This window comes from Hippopotamus amphibius, chromosome 9 (genome assembly GCF_030028045.1).
Source record: "Hippopotamus amphibius kiboko isolate mHipAmp2 chromosome 9, mHipAmp2.hap2, whole genome shotgun sequence".
Taxonomy (NCBI): Eukaryota; Metazoa; Chordata; class Mammalia; order Artiodactyla; family Hippopotamidae; genus Hippopotamus; species Hippopotamus amphibius.
The window spans coordinates 72,946,378-72,961,801 of record NC_080194.1 but is presented as its reverse complement, the minus strand read 5'-3'; the positions used below and the strand labels follow the sequence as shown (position 1 = coordinate 72,961,801).

The 15,424-nt window shown below is 39.1% G+C and overlaps 1 protein-coding gene across 1 annotated transcript in view; it reads right to left on the bottom strand.

Moving 5' to 3' along the window:
- Positions 1-15,424, bottom strand: part of LOC130861207 (glycerophosphodiester phosphodiesterase domain-containing protein 4-like) — a 132,492-nt gene that overhangs the window by 91,777 nt on the left and 25,291 nt on the right. The window contains exons 5-9 of the mRNA XM_057749827.1: positions 13,205-13,303; positions 13,040-13,133; positions 11,940-12,017; positions 10,970-11,115; positions 10,490-10,572 (exon numbers count right to left, since the gene is read on the bottom strand). Of these exons, the coding sequence (XP_057605810.1) occupies positions 10,490-10,572; positions 10,970-11,115; positions 11,940-12,017; positions 13,040-13,133; positions 13,205-13,303 (500 nt within the window). The remainder of the gene's footprint in view (positions 1-10,489; positions 10,573-10,969; positions 11,116-11,939; positions 12,018-13,039; positions 13,134-13,204; positions 13,304-15,424) is intronic.

Below are 15,424 nucleotides of genomic sequence, written 5' to 3'. Positions count from 1 at the left end.
TTTTAATTTATTTTTTTTCTTTGTATATTTCCAGTTATACTATGCTCTTTTATTGCTATTGCTATTTAACCCTTTTTATTTTATTTTACCTTATTATACTTTTAATCATTATAATCAGTCTGCTCTGTGTCCCTGCTTTATTCTCCAGATTACATACTGCTTTGGTTTCTGTTTTCAGGTTTTTCTTTATCTTAGGTCTCATTATAATTCTTTGATTTCCTTTTGGGGACCTTCAGTCTATCTAGTTGTTCTCTTGTTCTTTGTTATATTTGGTTCTTGTTTCTACTTGTTCCTTGTCATGTTAGGTCCTCATTTTCATAGTCCCTCTGGGGTTTTGCTTGTCTTTATTTTTTGTATTTTTTTTTTATTTCTTTCTTTCCTTTTCTTCTTCTTCCTTTCCTTTTCTCTTCCTTTTTAAATTTTGTTTATATATTTCCATATCTACATTGCTCTTCTGTTATACTGTCTTTGTTCCCCTTTCTCTCTTTTTTTTTAACCATGCTTATCAGTTTGTTTCTTTACATTAGTCTTTACTTGGCACTCTGCTTAGGTTTTGTGTTTTTTGGTTTTGAGTTCTTGTTGGTTTTCTCTTTGTCCAATTGCATTCTGGGGTCCTTCTGTCTGGTTGTTCTAGTGCTTTATGTTCTATTGGGTTCCGTTTTTGTTTTTCTTGTGCGTGTACATGTTTCCTTGACTCAGTATTTGTTTGTTTGATTTACCCTATTACCATGAGTCTGTGGCGTGAAAGTCTCCTTTTTAATCCCCTTATTGCCAGGATGAGAGACCTGTGGGGTCTGGATTACTCAACCAGAAGACAAGCCTGAGGCTCTGGGGAGGGAGCACCAAGTCCAGGATGCTAGACCACTAGAGAATCCCCAGCCACAGGGAATACTAATTGAAGAGAGCTCTCACGGAGGCCTCCATCAGAGTCTAAGACCTGGCTTAACCCGACTGCCTGCAACTGCAAGTGCTGGATACCTCATGCTGAACTACAAACAAGACAGGAACACAAACCCACACATGAGCACACAGACTACCTAAAGCCATACTAACCTTACCGATACCCCAAAACACACCGCCTGAGATGGCCCTGCTCATCAGAGGAAAAAAGACAACCTCTTCAATAAGTGGTGCTGGGAAAATTGGACAGCTACATGCAAAAGAATGAAATTAGAACACTTCCTAACACCATACACAAAAATAAGCTCAAAATGGATTAAACACCTAAACGTAAGGCCAGACACTATAAAACTCCTAGAGGAAAACATAGGCAGAACACTCTATGACATACATCAAAGCAAGCTCCTTTTTGACCCACCTCCCAGAATAATGGAGATAAAATCAAGAATAAACAAATGGGACCTAATGAAACTTAAAAGCTTTTGCCCAGCGAAAGAAACCATAAACGAGAAAAGAAGGCAACCCTCAGAATGGAAGAAAATACTTGCCAACGAAGCAACAGACAAAGGATTAATCTCCAAAACACACAAGCAGCTCCTGCAGCTTAATACCAAAAAAGCAAATAATCCAATCCACAAATGGGCAGAAGACCTAAATAGATATTTCTCCAAAGACATACAGAGGACCAACAAACACATGAGAAGATGCTCAACATCACTAATCATTAGAGAAATGGAAGTCCAAGCCACAAGGAGGTATCATGTCACACCAGTCAGAATGGCCATCATCAAATCATCGAGAAACAATAAGTATTGGAGAGGGTGTGGAGAAAAGGGAACTCTCCTGCACTGTTGGTGGCAATGTAATTTGATACAGCCACTATGGAAAACAGTTTGGAGGTGCCTTAAAAAACTAAAAATAGAACTACCATATGACCCAGTAATCCCACTACTGGGCATATACCCAGAGAAAACCATAATCCAAAAAGAGACATGTATCCTAATGTTCATTGCAGCACTATTTACAATAGCCAGGACATGGAAGCAACCAAAATGCCCATCAACAAATGAATGGGTAAAGAAGATGTGGCATATATATACAATGGAATATTAGCCATAAAAAGGAATGAAATTGAACTATATGTAATGAGCTTGATAGACCTAGAGTCTGTCACACAGAGTGAAGTAAGCCAGAAAGAGAAAAACAAATATTGTATGCTAACTCATATATATGGAATCTAAAAAAAAAAAAAAAGTACTGATGAACCCAGTGACAGGTCAAGAATAAGGATGCAGATGCAGAGAATGGACTGGAGGATATGGGGCTGGGGGAGCGGGGGTTGAAGGGGAAGCTGGGACAAAGTGAGAGAGTAGCATAGACATATATATACTATCAACTGTAAAATAGCTAGTGGGAAGTTGCTGTATAACAAAGGGAGGTCAACTAGATGATGGGCGATGCCTTGGAGGGCCGGGATGGGAAGGGTGGAGGGGAGTCACGGGAGGGAGGGGATATGGGGATATATGTATAAATACAACTGATTCCCTTTGGTGTACCTCATAAGCTGGTACAAGACTGTAAAGCAATTACATTCCAATAAAGAGCTGAAAAAAAAAAAAGACTCAGATCGACATGGCAGAAAGCAAACACCAGACCCTCCCATTCAGAAGCCTTCTCAAGACATTGGACCAACCCCACCACAGGGGGGAAAGACCAGAAACAACAGGAATTACTACTAGGCAGCATAGGGAAAGAGGACATTAAATACTGTAAATTACACAAAATAAGAAAACAAAGAAAAAACTTGCAGGCAAAGGAGCAAGATAAAAACCCACAAGACCAAATAAATGAAGAAGAAATGGACAGACTGCCTGAAAAAGAATTCAGAGTAATGATAGTAAAGATTATCCAAAATCTCAAAAACGAAATAGAGAAAATACAAGAAACATTTAATAAGGACCTAAAAGAACTAAAGAGCAAACAAACAGTAATGAACAACACAATAACTGAAATTAAAAATACTCTAGATGGTATAAATAGCAGAATAACTAAGGCAGAAGAATGAGTGAGTTGGAAGACAGAATGGGGGAAATAGTTGTCACAGAGCAGGAAAAAGAAAAAAGAATAAGAAGAATGGAAGACTGTCTCACAGACCTCAGGGATAACATTAAGTGTACTAACACTGGAATCACAGGCGTCCCAGAAGAAGAAGAAAAAAAGAAAGGGTCTGAGAAAATATTTGAGGAGATTATGGTGGAAAACTTCCTCCACATGGGAAAGGAAATAGTAAACCAAGTCCAAGAAGTGCAGAGCATCCCATATAGAATAAACCCAAGGAGAAACTCACTGAGGTACATATTAATCAAACTAACAAAAGTTAAACACAAAGAAAAAATATTAAAAGCAGCAAAAGAAAAGCAACAAATAACATATAAGGGAAAACCCATAAGGATAACAGCTGACCTTTCTACAGAAACTCTGCAGGTCAGAAGGGAGTGGCAGGATACACTTGAAGTCTTAAAAGAGAAAAATCTGCAGCCAAGAATACTCTACCCAGCAAGAATCTCATTCAGATTCGACAGAGAAATCAAAAGCTCTACAGACACCTTTCTCACCTTCTGAGATGGCCCACACTCTGTCTTCAAAGTGTGTTTCTCTCTAAATAAATCTCTAAATAAACTTACCTCTCAAAAAAAAAAAAAAAAGCTTTACAGATGAGCAAAAGTTAAGAGAATTCAGCACCACCAAACCAGCCTTACAACAACTGCTAAAGGAACTTCTCGAGGCAGGAAACACAAGAGAAGGAAAAGACCTACAAAAACAAACCCAAAACAATTAAGAAAATGGTAATAGGAACATACTTGTCAATAATTATCTTAAATGTAAATGGATTAAATGCTCCACTGAAAGACGCAGACTGGCTGAATGGATACAAAAACAAGACCATTACATATGTTGTCTACAAGAAACCCACTTCAGACCTAGGGACACATACAGACTGAAAGTAAAGAGATGGAAAAAGATATTCCATGAAAAGGGAAGTCAAACAAAAGCTGGAGTAGCAATACTCATATCAGACAACTTAGACTTTAAACTAAAGACTATTACAAGAGACAAGGAAGGACACTACATAATGATCAAGGGCTTAATCCAAGAAGAAGATATAACAATTGTAAATATCTATGCACCCAACATAGGAGAATCTCAATACATAAAACAAATGCTAACAGCTATAAAAGGGGAAATCAACAGGAACACAATAATAGTATGAGACTTTAATACCCCACTTACACCAATGGACAGATCATCCGAACAGAAAATAAATAAGGACACACAAGCTTTAAATAGCACATTACACATCTCAACTTAATTGATATTTATAGGACATTCCATCCAAAAACTACAGAATACACTTTCCTCTCAAGTGCACACGGAACATTCTCCAGCATAGATCACACCTTGGGTCACAAATCAAGCCTTAGTAAATTTAAGAAAATTGAAATCGTATCAAGCATCTTTTCCGACCACAATGCCATGAGACTAGATATCAGCTGCAGTAAAAAATCCGCAAAATATACAAACACATGGAGACTAAACAATAAGCTATTAAACAACCAAGAGATCACTGAAGAAATCAAAGAGAAAATCAAAAAATATCTAGAAACAAATTACAATGAAAACACGACAATCTAAAACCTATGGGACGCAGCAAAAGCAGTTCTAAGACCAAAGTTTATAGCAGTACAATCCTACCTCAAGAAACAAGAAAAATCTCGACTAAACAACCTAATCTTACACCTAAAATAATCAGAGAAAGAAGAACAAAAAACCCCCAAAGTTAGTGGAAGGAAAGAAATCATAAAGATCAGATCAGAAATAAATGAAAAAGAAATGAAGGAAACAATAGCAAAGATCAATAAAACTAAAAGCTGATTCTTTGAGAAAATAAACAAAATTGATAAACCATTAGCCAGACTCATCAAGAAAAAAAGGGAGAAGATGCAAATCAACAGAATTAGAAATGAAAAAGAAGCAACAACTGACACCACAGAAATACAAAAGATCACAAGAGACTACTACAAGTGACTATATGCCATGAAATTGGATAACCTTGAAGAAATGGATAAATTCTTAGACAAAGACAATCTTCCAAGACTGAACCAGGAAGAGATAGAAAATATGAACCGACCAATCACAAGTGCTAAAATTGAGACTGGGATTAAAAATCTCCCAACAAACAAAAGCCCAGGGCCAGATGGCTTCGCAGGCAAATTCTATCAAACATTTAGAGAAGAACTAACACCTATTCTTCCCAAATTCTTCCAAAATATAGCAGAAGGAGAAACACTCCCAAACTCATTCTATGAGGCCACCGTCACCCTGATATATCAAAACCAGGCAAAGATATCACAATAAAGGAAAATTACAGGCCAATATCACTGATGAATATAGACACAAAAATCCTCAACAAAATACTAGCAAAAGGAATCCAACAGCACATTAAAAGATCATACACCATGATCAACTAGGGTATATCCTTGGAAAACAATCAATGTGATATATCATATCAACAAATTGACGGATAAAAACCATATGATCATCTCAACAGATGCAGAAAAAGCTTTTGACAAAATTCAACATCCATTTATGATAAAATCTCTCCCGAAAATGGGCATAGAAGGAAATTACCTCAACATAATAAAAGCCATGTATGACAAACCAACAGCCAACATCATTCTAAATGGTGAAAAACTGGAAGAATTCCCTCTAAGAACAGGAACAAGACAAGGGTGCCCACCCTCACCATTATTATTCAACATAGTTTTGGAAGTTTTAGCCACAGCAATCAGAGAAGAAAATGAAATAAAAGGAATCCAAATTGGAAAAGAAGAAGTAAAATTGTCACTCTTTGCAGATGACATGATAGAAAACCCTAAAGACTCTACAAGAAAACTGCTAGCACTAATTGATGAGTTTATTAAAGTAGCAGGATACAAAATTAATGCACAGAAATCCCTTGCATTCCTATATACTAACAACGAAAGAGCAGAAAGAGAAATTAAGGAAACACTCCCATTTACCGAATAAAATACCTAGGAATAAACCTACCTAAGGAGGCAAAAGACCTGTATGCAGAAAACTATAAGACACTGATGAAAGAAATCAAAGATGATACAAATAGATGGAGGGACATACCATGTTCTTAGATTGGAAGAATCAACATTGTGAAAGTGATTATACTACCCAAAGCAATCTACAGATTTAATGCAATCCCTATTAAATCACCAATGGCATTTTACACAGAACCAGAACAAGAAATTTGATGATTTGTATGGAAACGCAAAAGACCCTGAATACCCAAAGCAATCTTTTTTTTTAATTAATTAATTTATTTATTGCATTTATTTATTTATTTATTTTTTATTGGCTGTGTTGGGTCTTCATTGCTGCACATGGGCTTTCTCTAGCTGCTGCGAGCGGGGGCTACTCTTCATTGTGGTGTGTGGGCTCCTCATTGTGGTTGCTTCTCTTGTTGAGGAGCATGGGCTCTACATGCTTGGGCTTCAGTAGTTGCAGCACATGAGCTCAACACTTGTGGCTCACAGGCTCTAGAGCACAGGCTCAGTAGTTGTGGTGCACGGGCTTAGATGCTCTGCGGCATGTGGTATCTTCCTGAGGCAGGGCTCGAACCCATGTCACCAGCATTGGCAGGCAGATTCTTAACCACTGCGCCACCTAGGAAGTCCCCCCAAAGCAATCTTGAGAAGGAAAAATGGAGCTGGAGGAACCAGGCTCCCTGACTTCAAACTATACTACAAGGCTACAGTGTTCAAGACAGTATGGTACTGGCACAAAAACAGAAAGGAAGATCAATGGAACAGAATAGAGAGCCCAGAGATAAACCCACGCACATATGGGCACCTTATCTTTGACAAAGAAGGCACCAATATACAATGGAGAAAAGACAGCCTCTTCAATAAGTGGTGCTGGGAAAATTGGACAGCAACATGTAAAAGAATGAAATTAGAACACTTCCTAACACCATACACAAAAATAAACTCAAAATGGACTAAAGATTTAAATGTAACGCCAGACACTATAAAACTCTTAGAGGAAAACAGAGGCAGACCACTCTATGACATAAATCAAAGCAAGATCCTTTTCGATCCACCTCCTAGAATAATGGAAATAAAAACAAAAATAAACAAATGGGCCCTAATGAAACTTAAAAGCTTTTGCACAGTAAAAGAAACCATAAACAAGACAAGAAGAGAGCCCTCAGAATGGGAGAAAATATTTGCCAACAAAGCAACTGACAAAGGATTAATCTCCAAATATAGAAGCAGCTCATGCAGCTCAATATCAAAAACACAAACAACGTAATCCAAAAACGGGCAGAAGACCTAAACAGACATTCCTCCAAAGAAAATATGCGGATGGCTAACAAACACATGAAAAGATGTTCAACATCACTAATCATTAGAGAAATGTAAGTCAAAGCCACAATGAGGTTTCACCTCACTCTGATCAGAATGGCCATCATCAAAACATCTAGAAACAATAAATACTGGAGAGGGTGCAGAGAAAATGGAACCCTCCTGCACTGTTGGTGGGAATGTAAATTGGTACAGCCACTATGGAAAACATTATGGAGGTTCCTTAAAAAGCTAAAAACAGAACTACCATATGACCCAGCAATCTCACTACTGGGAAAACCATAATCTATAAAGATACATGTACCACAATGTTCATTGCAGCACTATTTACAATAGCCAGGACATGGAAGCAACCTAAATGCCCATCAACAGATGAATGGATAAAGAAGATGTGGCACATATATACAATGGAATATTACTCACCCATAAATGGAATGAAATTGAGTTATTTGTAGTGAGGTGGATGGACCTAGAGTCTGTCATACAGAGTTAAGTAAGCCAGAAAAACAGATACCGTATGCTAACACATATACATATGGAATCTAAAAAAGCGGTACTGATGAACCCAGTGGCAGGGAAAGAATAAAAATGCAGATGTAGAGAACAGACTTCAGGACATGGGGTGGGGAGTTGCAGCAAAGGGGCAGCTGGGACGAAGTGAGAGAGTAGCATTGACATATATACTTTACCAAATGTAAAATAGCTAGTGGGAGATCAACTTGATGACTGGTGATGACTTGGATGGGTGGGATAGGGAGGGTGGGAAGGAGTTGTGGGAGGGAGGGGATATGGGGTTATATGTATAAATACAGCTGATTCACTTTGTTGTACAGCAGAAACTGGCACAAGTGTATAGCAATTATACTCCAATAAAGAGCTTAAAAAATGGTAAATTTTACGTTAAGTATATTTTACCACAATAAAAAAAATGGCTTTCTCTAGAAAGCTTCTCTCAATTCTGCCCCTCACCTCTCATATCAGGGCAGAAATGGAGACAGGGATCTGCCCATAGTCTCCAGGACCACAGCCCCAAGCTGTGAGAGGGAGGGGAGGGGCTTTTGTGTGGTGTTCCCCTGAGTAGGACTGGTATGGTCTGAACGTTTACATCTTGCTTGGCGATACTTCTGCCAGTCCTTTGTCTATAAAAAGCAGATTTTTGTGGAGCTTTTTTTTCTCTGCAGCTACAGATGTTTCTGTGTCAGGTCTCTTTGGAGCTCATGTCAGGATATGTGAGGAGAAAGAAAAATAAGCAACAGGAAACTTACTCCCTACTGGAAGTTCCTTCAGTCTTACGAACCCAGCCAGTCCACCTTCTTTTCTTTACCTTTCAGAGTCTTCTGTCAGTTGCTTTTGTGAATTTTCTCCAGTTTGTTTATTTTTTAATTTTTTTAATGATTCTTGGAGAGAGTAGGGTGGAATGCGCAGAAGTTCTAGTAGCTGCTACATGTGCATTCCTCAGGGTCCTGTGTTCCTCTTTCAGCAGTTAACCACATTTTACGACTTAGTAATTCCTGATGTTACATGTTCCTGTCATAGCTACTGCTGTGGTATTCACATCCTGACGAGACTATGGCTGATAAGCAGTTTTTGTTACTGAGGAAGCCTAGACTGTGACCATCAATGTGGACGATGGAGGTACATGGAGGAGGTGCTCACTGGAAATGAAGATGTCAACACACAGAGAAACTGAGGGGTTGGGAGGATCATCTACATCAAAGTTGAAGTCACAGAAGTAAGGGAAGAGAGAAGCGTAATGTCTCAGGAGCTCATTGGCTCAGCACCATTACCTCATTACAACATGACCATCAGGCACTTGCACAATGAACCCAGAAGCTCTGAAGAAACATGCAGTTTCAATCCTGATTCAAATATTCTGTACGGAGCAGTTGTAATTGTTGGGTAATGTCAAGAACCCCTGTTTGGTCAGGTAATCTAGTTCTAATCCTGGCTTTATCATGCACATTCTAGCCTTATGCCCTTAGTAATACATTTCCCTTCTTTCAATTCAGGTTCAAACCACATTTCCTCATTGTGAAATAGGATATTCTTTTCTGTTTGCCTCACAGAAAAACTGTGGAGGAAGTAGTACATGCCACACTTGCTAACACAGCCATGTGAAAGTTCATCTCTACTTACAGCTTTTCTACTTCTGGATGCTTAAGTACATAGATTCTACAGGAAAGCATGGCTCTTTGTCCTCACCCCTGCTCTGATCCAAGTCTTCCTTTGTTTTCCCTTGGACATTGCTATAGCCTACTACCCATCCCCCTGACAATTCTGCCTCACAGATTGCCAAATGACTCTTTCTAAAACAATAAGGTAATCTGTTCTCTAAAACCTACCACGACTGCCCATTATACATTTCGGGATCTCCGTGATCCAGTTTCAGTAAGCCTTGCAGCCATACCTCCCTCTCACATAGCCCTCTCATGTCCCCAAAGCACTTTACACTTTTGGCATCCATACAGTCTAGCTCACTGATTTACAAACTTGTTATTTCTCCTTTACATGCCTTTGAATAAGCTGCTGCCTCTGCCCAGAATATCCTCGTTCCCCATCTCTGCTTGGTAAAATAATATTTTTTCCTTCAAGCCTCAACCCAAACAGTTCTGAGCTCATAGATCTTTCTCACAGATTAGGCAGTGGCCTCTACCTCCTCCACTTACACTTCACTTACTCTTCTCTGGAAGGCAGTTACCACAAATGGTCCCATACTGTACTTATTTGTAAACATGCCATGTCTCCTTCACTGGCTGGGAACAACTCTTAGGCAGGACAATATCTTAACTCATCTGCCTCTCCCCAGCACTCAGAAGAAGGTCTGAAATACAGTAGGTCCCTAGGGAATGTTAGTTAAAAAGATTGCTAAGGTAGGGCATGGAGATAAGTTGTAAGCATGTTTTCAGAGGGGGGACATTTTGAATTATGTATGGAGACTACATAGAATGTGTATGATTTACAAGCCTGTGATTGAGAATGTAGGGGTGCAGATATGTGGTTTGTAAAGGAGAAATGGTTAAGGTATGTATGTTATATGCACATGTGCCATGTGAACACGGGAGAAACTCCCCAGGGCTTGCCCTCTCTACAACTTGGGCCAGCTTCCATGGCATTGGTCTTTTCTCCTCCCACCTTGGCCCCTCCTTTCCTACCTTATTTGTACATCACTCTCCAGCCCAATGGCCCCATGTTCAATAGCTTTCTCAAAGGACATCATGGTATTCTCAGGCCCCAACTGTGGAAGAAATGGACACCAGGCGTTTAACCTCAGAGCCTTTTCTGCCAACATCCCATTTAGGGTATGGAGGGGGCCCAGGACTTTAGGAAGGACTTTAGGAAGCAGAATTTGGCTCTCTTGGCTTTTTTCAAAGAGACTGTCTACATTCTCCCCTACCCAATCTGATTTAGGGAATCTTCATCTGAGGCAATGTCACTGGGCACAATAAAGAGAAATGGACTGAGAATTAGGTGACCTGGGTTCAAGTCCAGCCTCTACAATTAATTCCTTATTCTTGTCATCTCGAGTCAACCCTTTTACTTCTCCAGGGGTTCCTAGGATCTGATGTGCCCTTGTCTCATTCACACACCCACGCACACCTGTACTCACCCACAACCACTATGCTCAGACCTACCATGGGTGCACCTCTATGTCCAAAGAATTTCGGCTTGGGTCCCAAATTATCCTTCTCCTGAATGCAGGGAGAGTAAGTCCCCAATGGCACCACATAGAGACACAAAAGGATAAGAAAAAAGGGCAATCCAATAGCCACTTGTAGAGCTGAAAAAGTAGGAAGGAGGAAAAAGTGACAAAAAGGAAAAGAGGAATGAAGAACCATCCCAAGTAAATAACTATCCTCCCAAAACAGTAGTAAATATCCAGTCCATGGGTTCACTGACTGTGAACTCACTGATTTACTATTTCTGTCATGTCCCCACATTCTTTCAGCGACTTTAAAGTACAGGACTACCCAAATACAAGCATTATTATTAAGTCAAAATTATTGCAAATGCAAATTTACAAGGGAATGGATTGTACACGGTGTGGGAAGGAAAGGAAGGAGAAAGAATATTAAGGAATACCTTCTCAGAAGAAAGAGTAGTTTGGCTGGTGGTGAGAAAGACCTCAAGCCCTTAAAGATCACCCTAAAATGCCCCTATATTTAAGGCAGTGTGGGATAGTGGAAAGGATACTAGTTGAAAGAAACGTGAGTTCAAAGCCAGACCCTACAACTCTCTAATTGTATGACTCAGACATGTTGCCTAACCTCTCTGTGGGTCTTCATTTTCTTCATTCTGAAAAATGGAGCTATTTTGCTACTAACATCGATCTCCTATAATTGATATGACACTACTGACTCATCATAGATCCTCAATAAATAGTAGGTATTTCTCTCTCTCCCCACCCGTCTTAAACACACACACACACACACACACACACACACACACACACACACACACACACACACACAGCCAGACCATAATACCTGTTATCACTGGCCTTTCCCTAACACCTACTATTTCAGACCTCTGAGGATTTTACCCATTTGTACATCTTAAAATTATCATCCATGTCACTTTCAAATCTAGATCTCTGGCTCTAACCTCTCAACTTTGTGAGCATGTTACACCTCTTGTTTCTTTTTCTTTCGTTACTTGTAATCTTGTATCTTCTGATCCTAGCTAAAATTTAGGAAATGAAAGAGAAAAGAGTTCATTATTATCTCTTTAAGCTCTTGCACCCAAAAACTTTTCCTAAAATTCACCGGCCATGTACACATAGACACGTACAAACACACAATGGCAACACTGCCAATCGAGTTTTTCTCTTGCCTGTATCCTCACACAAGTCAGGAAGCAAGCATTCCTTGTTTAATCAGTAGTAAAAAAAAAAAAAAAGAGAGAGAGAGAGAGACATAGAAGAATGTCCTACTGGTTTCTCAGTAAGGGTGCTGAGAGATAACTCCATTCTCAAAATAGTTTCATGTGTAGCTCTGATTCTTGTTTGTTTCCATGACATTAGGGCAAAGAATGGAGAGGAAACCAGTGGCAGAGGTAGACATTTCCTTTTTTTTTTTTTTTTTTGAGTTTTACTGACATATAATTGACATATAATAAACTGCATATATTTAAACTGTACAATTTGATATTTTTTTTCTTATTAGTCATCTATTTTATACATATTGATGTATATATGCCAATCCCAGTCTCCAGAAGTAGACATTTCTGCTTCTGTTGGAAGTCCCTCAGTGTGACAGGGACTCACCAGGACCAGCTCTGAAGTACTAAGATGTATCCAGGGATACCTGCACCTGGTACTTGAGTTGAAAATAGTCATATTTGAATACAAATGAAAAGAACTGTGACTTGTACCATCACTGGTCAAATAAAATTAAAATGGCCTCTACCCTCCTCCCAACTACTCCAATCTGTTTCCAGAGAGTCAATGTGTAACAACAGAAAGAAAACTCTCATTTTTCCAGAAAGGGAATCCCTCTTTAGAAGGACTCTTTGACCAGGGAAATGCTATGACAGGCCATGCAGGGTTGTGAGTTTGACCACAAGGAGCATGTTTGAGTAACAAGCTAAACCAATTTGAAAGAGGTATAGTGCTGGCCATCTACCAAGCTTCCTTTACTGAGGAAAGTATTGAAGTTAAAGCCAGAGCTCAAAGAATCAGGCAAGGTTCCACCCTCAGAACATACCTTCTCCTTCCAAATGGATCAAGTAGAAGGCCACAGGCCAGGAAAGCATAACCATCACAGATATGCTGCTCAGATGTATGTAGGGAGCAAAGACCTGGGGAGAAAGCCAAAAGTCAGGCTGAACACATCTGGACAGACAGGGCTACAACTAAGGATGGTGCTTACCTGCAGTGACAGCCCAACAGTGAGCCACCTCTCTTTCCAGTGAGTGCACAAAATGTTCAAAAAAGAAAAGGATGTCACAATCACTAGCAGAATCAGGATCTGGGGAAACAAAAAGGATTTCCTGATTTCTAGGCAGTAGGCTGGCAAATGTATATTTGTCCTCACAATTTCTGGGACCTCATTCCTCATCCTTTTAATCTAACCATCCCTCACACCCCAAATATTACTTGGATTTAATCATTTAACTTCTTTGCTGTCAAGTCTTTGCTGTGCAGCATGGCTGAAAAAAAAATTACACAGCTATGTGGTCTGATGCCTTTACTAATTTCTCATCTCCATCTCACCTGGACCCTCAACATTGCTTGGCATATCTCACTCAGTTTCAACAAGGGCCATTATAAAAATATTCACTACTTTTTTTATATGACTCAATATAATCACATGTAAATAGTATTTTGTAATTGCCTTTTCAATTATCTTTTCCCCAATAGACTGTAAGCTTCATGAGTTCAAGGACAATATTTGGGTATGATTATATTCTCACCGCCTTGTAGACTGCCTGACACCTAGTAAAAATCTAGCAAATATTTGTTGAACAGATTTTAAAAATCTGCTATTTACTTTATGGAGAAAGAATATTGAGACCAAGAAGACACAACTTTAACTTGTTCCCCTTCAACTATAGTTTTTCTATACCTGTGTTGCTCTCTAGAGACTGCTTGCTTCCCTCCCTTCCACAAACTGAATCTATAATTAAACCTCACAAAATAATTCCAGGCCTTGCTGCCTTCAGTGGTTAATTTTCCAAACATTTAAGGAAGAAATATTTCCACTTTAACAAACTCTTTCAGAGGATAAAAAAGAGGGAATGATCTCTAACTATTCTTTTGAAGCCAACAAAAACATTGATACTCAAACTCAACAAGGACATTATAAGAAATAAAAACTACAGGCCAATCTCTCCTATACATAGATGTACATAGATGAGAAAATCTTAAATAATTTATTAGCAAACCAAATGAATCACAACACAAACATTTAATAGTTAAATCAGACTCAGATGAATCTCGTGATTCTGCGATCTTAACACCACTTTACTAAGGATTTAAAGGATACTGGCAATTAAAAGGTACAGACAAAACAGTTTCCCTTGGAGAAATCTGACTGTCAAATGCAGCTACTCATAAAAAGGTCTGTCTTCTCCTGTATTAGGATACATTCTGGTCTGAGACTTAAAATGTGAGGTGTGTTTTGAGCAAACAATATGGAAACATTTCTTCACAGAAGGTGTCCTTCAGGTTACGGTGCATCCTCTTCTTATATATGCCATTAACTATACAACTCCAGCCAGCCATATCTCCCACCCTGCAGATCTATAAATTTCAGGTTTATTTATAGTAAGCAACCTAGATATACCAGGTTATATCCTGCTAGAAATTTTCATAGAGAAGGACTCTCCATTACCTTTTGGCTAATAAATATCTTTAATATGTTTATCAGGAGGTTGGGACATTAGCATATTTATAAAGAGTTTTGATGGAGGTCATTCACTACTCTCTGAGCATGCCTAGGTAGAGTAAATGCACTATAGGCCTGGTGCTAACCCTTTCCTTCCAGGTTTATTCTTTCTACACTGAAACTCCAAACTCTGAAGAAACTCCCTTGCCAGGGAGATTTGAAGGCCAAGGGTTTAAAGGCCCAACCAAGTTAGTCACCTTCCAAGGGTATGCTGACTCTTCTCAAACCCAGCTCCACCACTTCCCATTGACTACAGATTCATAACTGCAATTAGATTGCAGAGATGAATGCTTTGTTTAATTTTTTGACAGAAACACTGTAGAATATGTGTGGGAATGAATTCCAAGGGTGCCAGACAAGGAGAAAAGAACATAGTATTAAATCAGGCTGAATTTACTGATGTGTGTGCACTTCACCAGAGATTCTGAATTCAATATATCAGAATCCAGGTATTATGCATCTCGAAGTGGTTCTAATTGTTTGCTTATCTGAAACTGTGGCTCAGCAGTAGCACATGCTTAATAAAATTGGGATGCCAGCAATCTCTTGGTGTAATATGGAAGAAAGAATCCAATGACTTATTGAGAAAAGGTTGCTGGAATGCCATCACCTATGATGAGCTAATGCACTGCATACCATGTTCCATGGGAGGTTCAGAGGACAATGAAAAACGCATTGGTGAGGAAAGCTTCAGCGTCCTGA